Raw genomic sequence first — 13445 nt, 5'->3', positions numbered from 1 at the left:
AACACGTAGTTATTATAAACTTATATTCGTAAATGTGTTCATATACATATAAAAATATATTTTCACTGTGCCTCGAAAGTAGTCCATTGTCAAAGTCAATGTGAGAGACCACTCTCTCTTTTGAGCGATTGTCTTTGGTGAAATAAAGGAGCCAAAATGGCGCCTATAAAGGCAGTAACTAACACGGTTTCACTGTGCCCTGGTCACTGACCTCGGACGCTGATGCATGGCAATTATTTCAAAGAATACTGGTGGGAAAAAAAAACAAAACAATAATAAGCGTTTAAACTTCCCTGGGATGTTAAAATCCAATAATTGGCTTTTTTAAAATGATGGTTCAAATCAAACATAATTGATAAATAATAATAATTGACTCACTGGTGACAGTTGCTGAGAGGAGATCACTGAACAAACTACTGTCCATCATGGATGATGACAGTCATCCTCTCAACACTGTCATCAGTGAGCAGAGAAGCAGATGGAGCACGAATGCTCCTCCTATGATGCAACACTTATAGACTCAAGGACTCATTCATTCCTCGGGCTATTAAATTGTACAATTCCGAGTTCGGGGGCAAGAGTGGAGTGAATGTATCTTAACATTCTATTCTATGTTAATCTTTGTATCCTTTTTCTTTGATCTATGTTCTTTAGACTTAGATTGTGTCATCTTGTTCTTTCTCTTTATGTTCTTGTTTTTATTTTATTTTTATTTATTTTTAATGAAAAATTGCTGTATTTTCTGTGGCTATTGGAAAAAAACAATTTCCCGAAAGAGACCTACTGAGGGATCAATAAAGTTTTACCTTACCTTACCATATAATAAAACTGTAATCATGTGAATTTTAGTTAATGTATATTTAAATTACTTTTATTTGTATAACATAAAACATAAAATAAAATCCAGATTCAAAAGGAAAAGGATTTAACCCTGCATTTTATCTGCCAGGCTATGATTGTGATGATCAAAGAGAAACGGAATGACACTCTCTATGTTCTGACCAACTCTTAATAAGTCCTTACAACCATACATTATAATCGTTTCGAGGCAAAGACTCTTGGCTGCGGGCGCTGTACCTGAGAGACTAAACACAGGTGAAAATGACTCCGATCACTCAAAGTAGCAGTGCGCATGCGGGGGTCAGGGTTGACAGGATGTTCTTCTCAGTCGTGGAGGGAAGCTAACAGCAACCATCATAACTAGCTACATGTGGAGGGTGAAACGGGAGACATCCCCGATCCTTACTCTGTCAAATAATCGTCGACCTTGATCGAACATAAGGATTATATCTGTTTACAATGAAAGGGTGAGTAGAATGTGTCCAATAATGTCCTCCGCCAGCAGCAGCGAAGGGAAAAACGTTAAGAGAGGGAGGAGAGGCTAGGCGAGGCTAGCTAACTGTTGGCTATTTTTATTCCGCACCGCTTCGAAAACGGCTCAGCGGCTACAGGCTGACACTGAGACCAACTTAAGCAGCTTTGAAGATTGTTTTGTGTTGGACGCCTGAGAGTGCTGCTCACAAGTCGACCGTAGTAGTAGTTGGTGGACTCAGCAGGAATGTTAAGTAGCTGGGCTACTATAGTGACTCATTTTACTTATGGTGTCTGCACACATGATAACTTTCGGTTTGGTAGAGGATGACATTTAAGAACCAAGAGAGATAAAGTCACGTAATTCAAGGATATAACTGCTGCAAAAGTTAAAAGTTAGAATATTAACCGCTTGTTCACACTGCCTAAAGAATGATGGCTTTAAGTTGACATGTAAGGTTAAAAATAAATAAGACCAGCTTAATTTTATCCATAATAACTGACACAAACAACACTCAGTCTGTAATATTTAAAGAATGCAAACGCGTGTATTTATTATTTTATTCTGTCACTACAAAAATAAATCTTATGATATGTTAACAACACTGGCAATAAAAATGTTTGATTCTGATGTACGAATACTTCCTCCACATTTACCAGGTTAGATTGCTCTCCTGTTTTTAAATTATATTACAAAATGGTCCACGAGTATTTTATTTATATCTGTCAGGAATGTTTTACTTGACTATAGATACTTGTGACGGTACCAAATCTTGATCGGGTACACATTAAACAAGCAGTGAAAACAATCCTGATGAAAGTTTTCTATTTACAGTTGTAATCTATTCAAATATGTGTTTGAACAGTTGCATACTAACATGCATCAATAAAGTTTATCTATATATCATATAGAATTTTAGAGTGAAATGCTCTGAACAAATAAATCGAGGACAGTAGTTGAAAGTGACAATCATTTGTTCCAAGCATCCATTTCCAGAACAGATTCTAACACATTCTACCAGTCACTGGTGAACAATTGGTCTAGGTACAATCAAGTGCAGAAAGTGGCAGGTGGTGGACAACAAAGCTTCTTTAACAATAGCATTGGCCATGGCTGCTATCGCATGTCATTTTTCAGCTGTAGGGGCCTCTTGAAATTGTAACAACGTCAACAAAAACTTTAAAAGTATGCTATTGCTAATGTGTCTCGATGCTTAATGGACATTTAAAATGTGAAGTATATGTACAAGGTAGCAATGAAATGAATACTCTTGTAGTATGATAGTTCTTTGACCGATTTGCTCTTGTTTCAGTAGCCGGATCGAGTTGGGGGACGTTACGCCCCACAACATTAAGCAGTTGAAACGTCTGAACCAGGTCATCTTCCCCGTCAGCTACAACGACAAGTTTTACAAAGATGTGCTTGAAGTTGGAGAACTCGCAAAGCTAGGTAAGAACTGTATCTGTCATAAACGGTAATAAACAAACTGAAAAGCTGTGGTGAATTAGGTGCCTCATTTTGGTTTCATTTTCTCTAATGGAAAACTAATACTGACACAATGGGGATTTAGTCAAAGGGAAATTGTATATTTTACAACTTCAGATTTTTATAATCAATTGCCTTTTTATGTAAATTTTAAGCACCTGCTATTTCAAACCTTCCCATTTGGCACTATTGAGGGGATTTATAAAATAAAATGATAATCCAAATTTAAGATGTACCCTGTCATTAGGACATGATCAGCTATCGGTATTCAATTGTTTTGAAGGAGTTTTTCCAAATCCCTCAGTCAGTCTATTTCTGGCTATAGAATGTCTGGTCTAGTGTTTTAAAAATCTATTGATAGTGCATTTTATTTAAGTCCAGACTTCTTAAGAAGATTTGAAATGGTACAATTAATTATTATTATATTAAGAATTAAATTAACATCTGCCATTCTTCCATCCTGCCCAAAGTCAAAACAAATGGAATTTATTTCATGAAAATTTGTTTTCTGGCAGCATACTTCAATGACATCGCAGTGGGGGCCGTGTGCTGCAGAGTGGACCACTCCCAGAACCAGAAAAGACTGTACATCATGACACTCGGCTGTCTAGCACCTTACCGTAGACTTGGAATTGGTAAGACACTTTTCAAGACTAATTTTACATTTTTATTGATGCTTAAAACGATTTCTAACCACAGTTTTGTTTTTTCTTTTGAAGGTACAAAGATGTTGAATCATGTGCTAAACATCTGTGAGAAAGACGGCACTTTTGACAACATTTACCTGTGAGTTAATGACGTTTGCGTTATTTTCAGTCAACACAAGAGCCAATAACTCATGTTTGTTCTTCTGCTTACAGTCATGTGCAGATCAACAATGAGTCGGCCATCGACTTTTATCAGAAGTTCGGCTTCGAGATCATCGAAACGAAAAAGAATTATTACAAGAGAATAGAGCCAGCAGACGCACATGTGTTGCAGAAGAGCCTGCGCAGCCCCAGTGCAGCTCTCACCAGAGAGCCTCAGAAGACAGAGTAGGGGGACACAGCTTTCCGAAAGCACACCAATGTGCTCTACCCCACAGAAACAGAACTGTGAAATGCGCTGAGCGTCAACACTTTGTTCAAAAGTACAAATTGCAAATGGGCCTTTTGTTTTGTTGTTTTTTGGCATATTTTAATGCTCCCCATTCTTCATAACAGTCAAATTATCCAAGAGAATTTCCAAATATTGTTAAATTTGCAGACACTTTTAGATTTGATGAAGTTGATGGTTGTGGTGTTGCAAAAAAACAAGTTATTTTTGGTTTGTTTTTATGCAGTTCTAAAAAAAATGGTTTCAATTCTTGTGTGCAAATAATCGTTGATTTGAATTGGTCGTCACATGACTGACAGTCCCAGGAAATTTGGATTGTTCGGGAATGGCATTATCTCCTCACCATCAGTTCTGGCATTAATGGGAACACGACCAGGCTGTGGGAAATATCAGAGGAATCACAAAAAACGGTTGTAAGTTCACAAAAGGGGGGCTAATGGTGTTATCTCCTGCAAACTAAGATTTCTGGTCATTTAAAACCTTTTCAAACTAATGGTTTTAATTTTTACTTTGCTACAGCAGCTGGTCCAGAGGTTCTCCTGGGTTTGTGTGAAATGGTCACAAATGTTGAGCAGAGAATTACAACTTCTGCCGAACAGACTTCTCTACCTTTGGCATCTTATGCAACCTTGTCAAAGTAGGCTTCACAACTTTTGTAGACTGAGCATCAGGCCTTAACTATTGACACCTTGGTTCTAAAGTTAACATTAACAATGGCGGTGTACCCAGAAGAAACTCTGACGCCAATGCATGTGTAGAGACTCAAGTTCTCTATTGTAGTATAAGCATGTTTTTCTTTTCTTTGAAGAATTTTATCTTTTCCGGAGCTCTATATTGTAAGACTTTTTAACGTCTAAATAAAGGAATTACTATTTGCAATATATGTGACTTTGTTTTGTTTTGGGTCATATTGTGGTGGGTCCTTGGTCTGGTTGGTGGTCTCTTTTACATTCCGTTTTAAACTTGATCGTATTTTTTTATTTTTTATTTTTTCGTTTGTTTTGAAATAAATTGCCTCATTTTGTTCACGTACAATTTATGGAAAAGGTGCACAGAAATACCACAGTAAACTCTAAAACTGTACCCCGACTAGTGTTTCTGGTTGGCTGACATCGTCTCCGTTTCCAAATCCCATTGGTTACGAGCCCAGAGAGCCCGCCCCCCTGTGCATGTTAGACTGTAGCTGGATTGTTTTGAGAGATGAGTTGCAGCCAGCTAACAGTTAGCCACTCATTTACAACTTCGCGCACAAATCCAGAGTCTCCACAATGTCGAGGCTACAGGTTGGTGTAAATAACCCGGTCAAGCATATTTTCATTACGGCTATGTCCCGATTATCCGCCGTTTTTTGTATAAATCCTCGCATTTGCACGGAGCTATTGCTAGCCGTTAGCCTGTTAGCCCTATTTGTGTTTGTCTAGTTTGTCCTATTAATATACTTGTAGTATAAAAACCTACCGTTTTGACATGTGCGAAATTCATAGGAATTCGTTATTATCTTTCCGGGTTATTTAGAATGATACTGTTGATGTAGTATTCGATGATAATGCGTTATTATAGTCAGGATCAACAAGCAGTGGATAAGCTTAATGTGTAACAACGCAGCATTTTTATGGATCAGGCTTGTTTGCATCTTTTCAGTTAATAACAAATATAATTCTGTGTGAAAATGCAATTGCAGGACCTAAACGACGAGTATATAAGGTCTATTTGGTGAATGTGTTGATGGTACCTTCATCATCAGAAGACTGTTGAGACAGAATGCCAGAGATGACTGAAACACATGCATCTGGTCGAAAACCAAAGTAAGAGAGATTTTATGTTTGGGTATTTGTATTTTGTTGCATTTTAAAAAACGTGTGTAACTTTTGTTTCTTAGAAAAAAGAAAAACAAAGAATCCCACAATGCAGGTATGTTGTCTTCTATGTATCTCTCGGCTAGAAATGTCATAAAAAAATTGTTGTTTTTTCCATTAATTAACATGGACAATATAAACTCTTAACTTCTCGTCTTATTAGTTGAAAGACACAGAAAGGAGAAGATAAATGCTGGTATAAACCGGATTGGAAATCTTTTGCCATGTTCACAAGCACTGAAGCAGGTAAGAGACCTCTGGACTACTATTAAAATTAGATTAATGCTTCTGTTAAAGTGGAAGTATTTATATTAGGTACTTATTTTATAGTTTCCTGTTTTTCATATTCATTCCACCTAAAATATGAAAACTTTGGTACTGATTAGAATGTTTGAAGCTGTTTACACACTCAAATGTTTTTAACATGGTTTATAAAATGTTCATGATGGATTTACAACTCGATTGTTTTTATTATAATGTCCCAATTTAGAGTAAGAACATGATCTTGGACCAGGCATTTCGCTACATCTCTGAACTGAAGAAGCAAAACGACGCCATGCTTCTTGAAGGGGGAGAAAAGGTCCAAGGTAAAAGCTGCAAAAAGATCTTTATGAATGAAGAGCAATGTTAAATTCTTTTAACTTGTATTTATGTTATTTGGTTTCTTGTAATTATTCAAATTATCTTAAAATCGAATTGGTCTTTTCCTTTGTTCCTCTACAGCAGAAGAAATACGTCGACTTCGCCGTCAGATGGAGGAGTTAAGGAAGGAAAGTGCTCACTACATTGAACTTCTTCAAGCTCACGACATCAACATCCTGGAAGACCCCACTGTTCACTGGAAGGGCAAACAGAGATATACAAAGGTGGCAAAGGTTACTCCAACGCATCAGATCCCTAAAGGAATAATCGTCTACTCCAAAAGCAACGTGATGCCCCCGGTTGTCAAGGACTCAAACCAAGGGAAGCAGCCGTCCGAAGCGATAGTTCTTCAAGCCCCTGTTGATGTTGGCAGCGGACTGAGGGTTAATGGAACGTTGCTTCATGTAAACAACACCCCTGCAGCCACAGAATTGAATGCTAGGCCGGCTATCTCGCAGAGTACACCAGGTCTGTCTGTGGTTGAGCAGTGTTTGATTGACAAGCCAGCTGCTGTCTCTTCTTTGCCACCTTCTGTCTCTTACATTACACTTCAACTGCCAACTGTGACTACATCCAATCCCCAGTTACTTACCCCTAATGTTGCCACTATTGCCACCATACCTCCTTCCTTAGTAAACCCCATCCAGATGGAGACACCAGTGTCCAGCCTAACAACATTGATGCAAACTGTTACCACAGACATCGCCCAAGATTCTGCCAGGACTTTGAGTTACGCCTTCCCTAATAACCAGGCCCTTCTACAAACTGGGGCCTCTGGTAGCACACAGACAACATGGACAACACTTCAAATGGCAGGAAACACAGTCCAGCCTGTTTGCCAGAGCCTTCCCTCACTGGAGGTTGGCAGCACCACCCACACTGTTCAGCAAGTGACTGTGTGTCCTGCAGTCAACAAACCATCTGTTCAGCCCATTCAAATACAGATGCAATCTCAAATCCCTGTACAGCAAACTTCTCTCGCATGTCCGACATTTCAAAGAAGTTCCCCTCTCCGATCTACCATCCTAAACCAGACACAAGCCGTCCTCGCACCCCAACCTCGATGTGCTGTGCTTCCACCACAAGCCACCATAGTTTCTCAGCCACAGATCGTGGCTCACCCGACCATTGTGTCCCAGACACAGTCTTCTGTTTTTCAGCCAGGCTCTCTCATCCCTTGCCCTCCAACAGCTATTATCCCTCAGGCAAAGGCCCCAACTCCGACTACACTTGTACCCCAGCCACAAGCGTCTGTTCTACCCCTTCTTCAGACTATGCACGTGCTTCAGGTCAACCCTGCCGTAGCAACACCCTCAGGAGACACTGTAGGGCAGCCAACTAACAACCCTAACGTGGTCATCCTGCAGCAAGCCAATCCATGCCCAGCCCAATCGCTTATAAGAGAGGAAGTGATCAGTAAAACACCTTGCCAGCACATTGTCATAATCCAGGCGCCTAATCAGTCCGCACCTGCAGCTCCAAATCCTCAGGTTGGAATGGTTCCTGTTGCCTTACCCTCATCTACCACTCAAGTACCCACAACTAGCATTTCTACAACAACCTTACAGAGTGTGGGAGGAAAACAACTGGTGCATATTCTTCCACGACCTGCACAGCCACAGGTGAATAAGCCAGTCAGTCAGACTCCAACGGCCTCAACAGCCCAAACTGCCCCACACACTATCACCGTGAACGGACAGTTGTTTAGTCTACAGCCATTGAAGACCAGTGATAAAACTTCCTCTCAGGGTGGACAGAGCACCTTGCAGTTGGTTCAGCCCATCACCTCTGAGGAACCAACGACTAATGTGGCCCTTAATAGTTTAGGTGCCCTCAGCAGTCTTAACCAGAGCATCTCACATGGCCTGTCACTGAGCATCACCAGTCAGAACACTGGTCCTTCAGCTTCTTCAGTGGTGCAGCAGATACAGCCACCAGATCCTTCTTCTGGTCCTAGTACCTTTTCTTCACTCCCTGTGGGGCAGATACATGTTCCTTGTGTGGGCCTAGCCAAGTTAGGAGCTAGTGTTTCTGGAAAGAAGCCACGAGCTGCTGGAAGTTCAAAGAGAACAGTGTCCAAGAAGTTGAACCCATCCAAGAAGAAGGAGTTGGGTCATGTGCCTTCCACTGTGACAATCCCTTCTGCAGCAGAAACTACAATACAGAAGACTCTAGAACATCCCCTCACATGTGACAACACCACTGACCCAACTCTTACAAGTGTTTCTGATAATCAAAACACACATAAATTGGTTTTGTGCAATGCCTCCAGTGAAGCTAGCCAATCAAATCCACAGACTAACACCTCTGACAATGCTGCTCACAGTGATGCCTGTAACGTCAGCTCAAGCAGTGAAGCAACAGCTGTGAACGCATCAACTGTCAGGGCTGCTTCATCCAAACCATTATCTGAAATGGTGTCAGGCACTGATATCAAATCAGTGGTAACTGGAGTAGCATGCTCAGCTGCTAGCAAACTCTTAAATCCAGAGGTACAACCTACAGCTAGCATTGAAACTAGCATGGCACCAAGCAGGTGCCCCAGTACTGTGGTTTCTAGACATAACCGACTCGTGGTGTTTCCTGTCGGCATCACAGATCCTCCGTTTAAGCAGACACCTGTGACCACTGCATTTCCAACCCCAGTCTGTACCACAGTGGCTACAAAGGTGACTTCAGTTCAAAGTTCACAACAACAACAAAAGCCAACTAAATCCAGCTCCCAAGATCTTGTGATCAGCTCTTCCACCTCAAATGAGAATCCATCGTCTCTTGGTACATGTCAGAGGCCCCCTGTAAGGACTGAGACTAATGCAGAGATTGTGGGAAGAGACACAACCAACAGATCAGTGTCACAACATGATGTGTCGGCTTCCTCTGTCTGCCCCTCAGCTGAGGTGAAAGCTTTGCACACTCCTGTCCTGAACAGGGAGGCGTTACAAGAGAAATCTTCGACAACAGCTGCAGAAAAAGGAGTTATGGTGTCGGCCGCTGACACGCTTCCCTCAAAAGACTTTGTGTTGTCTCAACAGGTGTACACAAATTTGGATGATCCAACAGGGGAGCACAGTTTGACATCTGACAGACATGCAGACTCTCCCTCAATGTTGGGGGCTGGTGGACGAGGGTTCTCTGTGGCCTCGATGCTTCCCCAGGGAAACATACCTGCAGCTTCCTCTTCCTTTGGTTCCTTCACCTTCACATCAGAACAGGCTGAAATGCTAGCATTAGCCATGCTGGAACAGGATAGTCCAGGAAAGAGAGGTGGAGCTTGCTCTTCTGAAAGCAGCACCTTAACAAACTCGACTACGACTACATGGGCTTCAACAAAGACATCAGTTTGTGCCAGCAAAGAAAAGGGCTCATCGAACCACCCTAAAGCTTGTAAACCTTCGGAGACGGTGACGGCTAAACCACCTGTGTCGGCATCAGTCAGAGGGGCTGGAGAGGCGTCTGGAGGTTTGCCCAGTGGTGGCCGACATTTACAAAACTCTTCTCATCTCATCTCATATTCCCAGGCTCAGGTCCATACTCAAAGTAGCTGTGCAGCGAGCCTCAGCGTGAACAATCTGATCAAATCCAGTTCCAATCAGAAACCCTACCTTACTTCATCTAGTTTAGCAGGTCAACAGCCCTCAGTTGCTCCCCCGGTGGGGACTTCAGCGCACTTGTCCCAACCCTCCAGCATCGTCCTCTCTTCCTGCCCAAGTGCAGCCCTTCTGAACGAGTACACTCATGGAAAGACGTCCTTACTGAGAGCTCAGGCTGAGCGTCAAGGGAAGATAATTCCCAAACGGCAGGGCCAAGATGAAGCGATGCTGAACACCGCTAAGAGACACAAGCCTTGCCCCCCCACAGGTCCTCCTAGTGGCCACATGGATGTGAAAGTATCTGACCACAACCAGATAATGGCAGGACCAGGAGTTCAGACATCCTTGCCCTTGATGCCGCGAACAACCGTGGAAGGTGGAGGGGCGCTCTTTCCCAACACTTTCATGAGCACAGTGGTACAGTCTGCAGATTCCCACTGCCCGTCACTAGAACAGATCCCACCAGGCCAGTCTCACATACCCCAGGGTCACCCACAGCACTCTGCACCCCAGCCGGCGCAGCATCTGGGAGGAAACCTGTACATGAAGCAGCATCATGAACAGCAGCGGCACCACCTTTACCATCTACAACACCATTTGATGCAGCCTGACACTGCACATCGCCACTCTCTACACCAGAGGGCACTGCAGCAGCAGCAGGAACAACATGTGCAGAAGAAGCGAGGGATGGTTCGAGGCGGTCAAAGTGCTTCACCTGCCGGCATGCAACAGAAGCAGCATCACCTGGAGAAGCCCGTGGTCCAGCAGCAACATTCACATCAGCAACAGAGTCAGCTTCAGCAACACCCACAGCAGTCGCACCCACAACCGTCACATCAGCAACAGACACAGCACACCCAGTCTCACGCCCAGCCACACCAACAACAGACCCATCCACTGCCGACCCAACCACAACACCAACAGCACCAACAGCTGCAGCAGCAGCAGCAACAACAGGGCTCCCACTCCAGACACCAGCAGCACCAGCAGCAAGTCCAGCAGCACTTCAGGCATCAGGAGAAGAACTGTGAAGGCCAGAGCGCTGGGCCAAGAAGCCACCACAACACCCACATGGGACAACCGGACGGCCATAAGGTTAGTGACTATAATGTAATGTTTAGGACATTTTATACTGGGTTGTGTACTTGCTAGTCCATAGGAGCTAATAAGTAGCTGCAGTCAGACATTACCATCTCCTTACACTTTGTGTTCTTTCAAATTATACTCAATTCTGTAACTCTAGTTAAATATCAAACCTATATTTTAAATATTAAATTGAGGACAATTTTATTACAGGAAATATTGTTTTGTTTTTTCTTCTAATAAGAAGCAGTAAAGGCTAGCCATATTTCCCAGAATATTATTAATATATTTAGAAGAGGATTGATGCAAAACAGCAATGTAAAATGAGCTCTGTAATTACTGCTCTATAGTCTATATATAATGTATGTGATGTGCTCTGCAGCCAGCTCAGGACCCCAACACTATGCAGAGGATGATGAGTTCAAGGACCAGGGAGCAGCAGCTCATTTCTCCTCCCAGCAATCCTGTGTCCCGGTCCTCCGATCCCACCTGTGCCACCTCACGGCAGGAACGCCACCGTGTCTCAAACTACTCTGCAGAGGCTCTCATTGGCAAAAGCTCCACAAGTGGTGAGCAGCAGCAGCAGCGGATGGGTCTCCACCTGCAGGTTGGTCGGGGAACTACACAGGAGCAGGCTGACATGCGTGGGTACCTGGACTCATCACGAGGGAAGGCAAACCTGTCCCACAACCCACAGAACCATGCAGCACCAGCCGATATCCAGCGGGTCACAGAGTGTCTGCCTTTCAAGTCCATGGGTGGAGGTCCAGGAGCGCATCAGCTCGGTGGCTTTGAGACTCAAGTTTCCCGTGGTAGTGACATGACTCCAAAGGCAGGGCCTTCATCGCAGAGGGGACCCCAAGGGCAGCAGCAAGGTGGCTTCAGAATGGGCACTCAAGCAGATGGCAGAAATCGGGGTTGCTACATCTCTTCACAGGGGGTACAGGCAGCTCCGGCTGTGCTGCGGGAGCAGGAAGCCTGTCAGAGCTTCATGCAGACCCTCCTCTCCCCTCACCTGCAGGAGCAGAGCAACCACCAACGAGTGGTCCAGTGTTGCCCACCGGTCAACATGGAGTATAACTGTGTGCCTGGAAGCTCCTCTGGGGACATTCAAGTCAAGTCCTCCAGCCCCAGTGTGCCTCAGACACAGAAGGCTTCTTCCATGCGGCTAGAAGGCAACAAGGGACACATTTCTCAGGTTAACAGTAATATGCACACTGGCGTCCGAGCGAGTCTCCCCCACCCCCCGACACCCCACAGCAGCTCTGAGCCGGGGCGCTCATCAGCCCCCTCCCGACTGCCCGCAGCCGCCGGTCAACACTCGCGCCAACTTTCCCGCGACACTCAGTCAACGAAGCTAAGGCCCGGTGATCGGCCTCGCCCTGGAACACTGAGACCCATTCACCAGTTCGAGTCAGAGGGTCACCTGCCGCTGCCCTCTGGTGGAGGAGTGCTGCTGAGCAGGCCGCAGTCGGGCGGCGATGGGAGACGTAGCACAATTGTTCGCTTCATGGCGGACGGAGGTCAAGTCTCTGCTGACAACAACCTGGTGCCTGACCAACATTTGGCTCAGAACTTTGGTTTCCCCTTCATCCCAGAGGGGGGCATGAACCCCTCTATCAACGCTAACTCTTCCTTCATTCCTCCGGTCAGTCAGTCCAACTCCTCCAGAACTCCATCCTTGCTTCCAGTGGAGGCCCAGAACACCCTCCCCTCTTTCTATCCCTCCTACTCTCCTGCAGCCCACCCCAGCCTCCCCAGCGACGTCACCCTCCAGTACTTTCCTAACCAGATGTTTACCAGTCCAAGCTCTGAGAAGGGCAGCGCTCCGCCTCTCAACAACCGCTTCGGATCGATCCTGTCTCCGCCTCGTCCGGTCGGCTTCGCTCAGGCCAGCTTCCCCCTGCTGCCTGAAATGCCCCCCATGCCCATCACGAACTCCTCTGGAATCACCCCGCACATCTCAAACTTCAGTCTCACTTCTCTGTTCCCTGAGATCGCCACGGGGATGCCCACCGACGGCTCGGCCATGCCGATGTCTCCGCTGCTGTCCCTTTCCAACTCCACGTCAGACTCCGGCAAGCAGCCCAACCGCCCGGCCCACAACATCAGCCACATCCTGGGTCACGACGGCAGCTCCGCCGTCTGAGTCCGTGAACATGCGCTGCTGTTTCAAGGACACGCGCGGAACGTTGACATCGCTTTTATACAAAACCTCTAAATGTGACGTTCCTCTTTGTTTCGGAACCTCTAAATGTAAATCTGCTAACTTATATCAGGTCGTAATGTACAGAAACAGCTTTTCTCTGAGTATTGTTTGTAAATAATTGTTTCATATCAGAATTGATAGATTATGTATGTATTTGTAAATACAAGATTGAT

General features: G+C 44.5%; 2 protein-coding genes across 3 annotated transcripts; both read left to right on the top strand.

Annotated features, from left to right (window-relative positions):
* Nucleotides 1-1157: 1157 nt before the first annotated feature.
* naa50 (N-alpha-acetyltransferase 50, NatE catalytic subunit) lies at nucleotides 1158-4771 on the top strand. Of its 2 annotated transcripts, none has more exons than XM_087789878.1 (5): nucleotides 1158-1307; nucleotides 2628-2761; nucleotides 3313-3432; nucleotides 3517-3583; nucleotides 3658-4771. In XM_087789878.1, exons 1-5 carry the CDS (start codon nucleotides 1300-1302, stop codon nucleotides 3833-3835), a joined length of 507 nt encoding a protein of 168 aa, XP_087646004.1. In that variant the 5' UTR covers nucleotides 1158-1299; the 3' UTR covers nucleotides 3836-4771. The 2 variants fall into 2 exon arrangements, with proteins under 2 accessions (XP_087646004.1, XP_087646003.1); XM_087789877.1 differs by having other exon boundaries at nucleotides 2625-2761.
* A 107-nt stretch (nucleotides 4772-4878) lies between these two features.
* usf3 (upstream transcription factor family member 3) lies at nucleotides 4879-13433 on the top strand. The gene is made up of 7 exons (XM_087789876.1): nucleotides 4879-5175; nucleotides 5574-5697; nucleotides 5772-5803; nucleotides 5912-5994; nucleotides 6239-6335; nucleotides 6472-11075; nucleotides 11446-13433. The coding sequence occupies exons 2-7, from the start codon at nucleotides 5654-5656 to the stop codon at nucleotides 13210-13212; spliced, it is 6627 nt and encodes a 2208-aa protein (XP_087646002.1). The 5' UTR covers nucleotides 4879-5175; nucleotides 5574-5653; the 3' UTR covers nucleotides 13213-13433.
* Nucleotides 13434-13445: the final 12 nt, after the last annotated feature.

The sequence above is a fragment of the Callionymus lyra genome, chromosome 4 (assembly GCF_982586985.1).
Source record: "Callionymus lyra chromosome 4, fCalLyr1.hap1.1, whole genome shotgun sequence".
NCBI lineage: Eukaryota > Metazoa > Chordata > Actinopteri > Syngnathiformes > Callionymidae > Callionymus > Callionymus lyra.
The sequence above is the reverse complement of the archived record's forward strand: the minus strand, read 5'-3'. Positions and strand labels throughout refer to the sequence as shown.

Bases quoted from the DNA above. Each gene is read 5' to 3' on its own strand.
- naa50 (XM_087789877.1), top strand. The intron at 3,433-3,516 runs GTAAGACACTTT...TTTCTTTTGAAG, and splicing joins TTACCGTAGACTTGGAATTG to GTACAAAGATGTTGAATCAT. The intron at 3,584-3,657 runs GTGAGTTAATGA...TTCTGCTTACAG, and splicing joins ACTTTTGACAACATTTACCT to TCATGTGCAGATCAACAATG.
- usf3 (XM_087789876.1), top strand. From the start codon at position 5,654: ATGCCAGAGATGACTGAAACACATGCATCTGGTCGAAAACCAAA. The intron at 5,995-6,238 runs GTAAGAGACCTC...GTCCCAATTTAG, and splicing joins GTTCACAAGCACTGAAGCAG to AGTAAGAACATGATCTTGGA. The intron at 11,076-11,445 runs GTTAGTGACTAT...TGTGCTCTGCAG, and splicing joins GACAACCGGACGGCCATAAG to CCAGCTCAGGACCCCAACAC.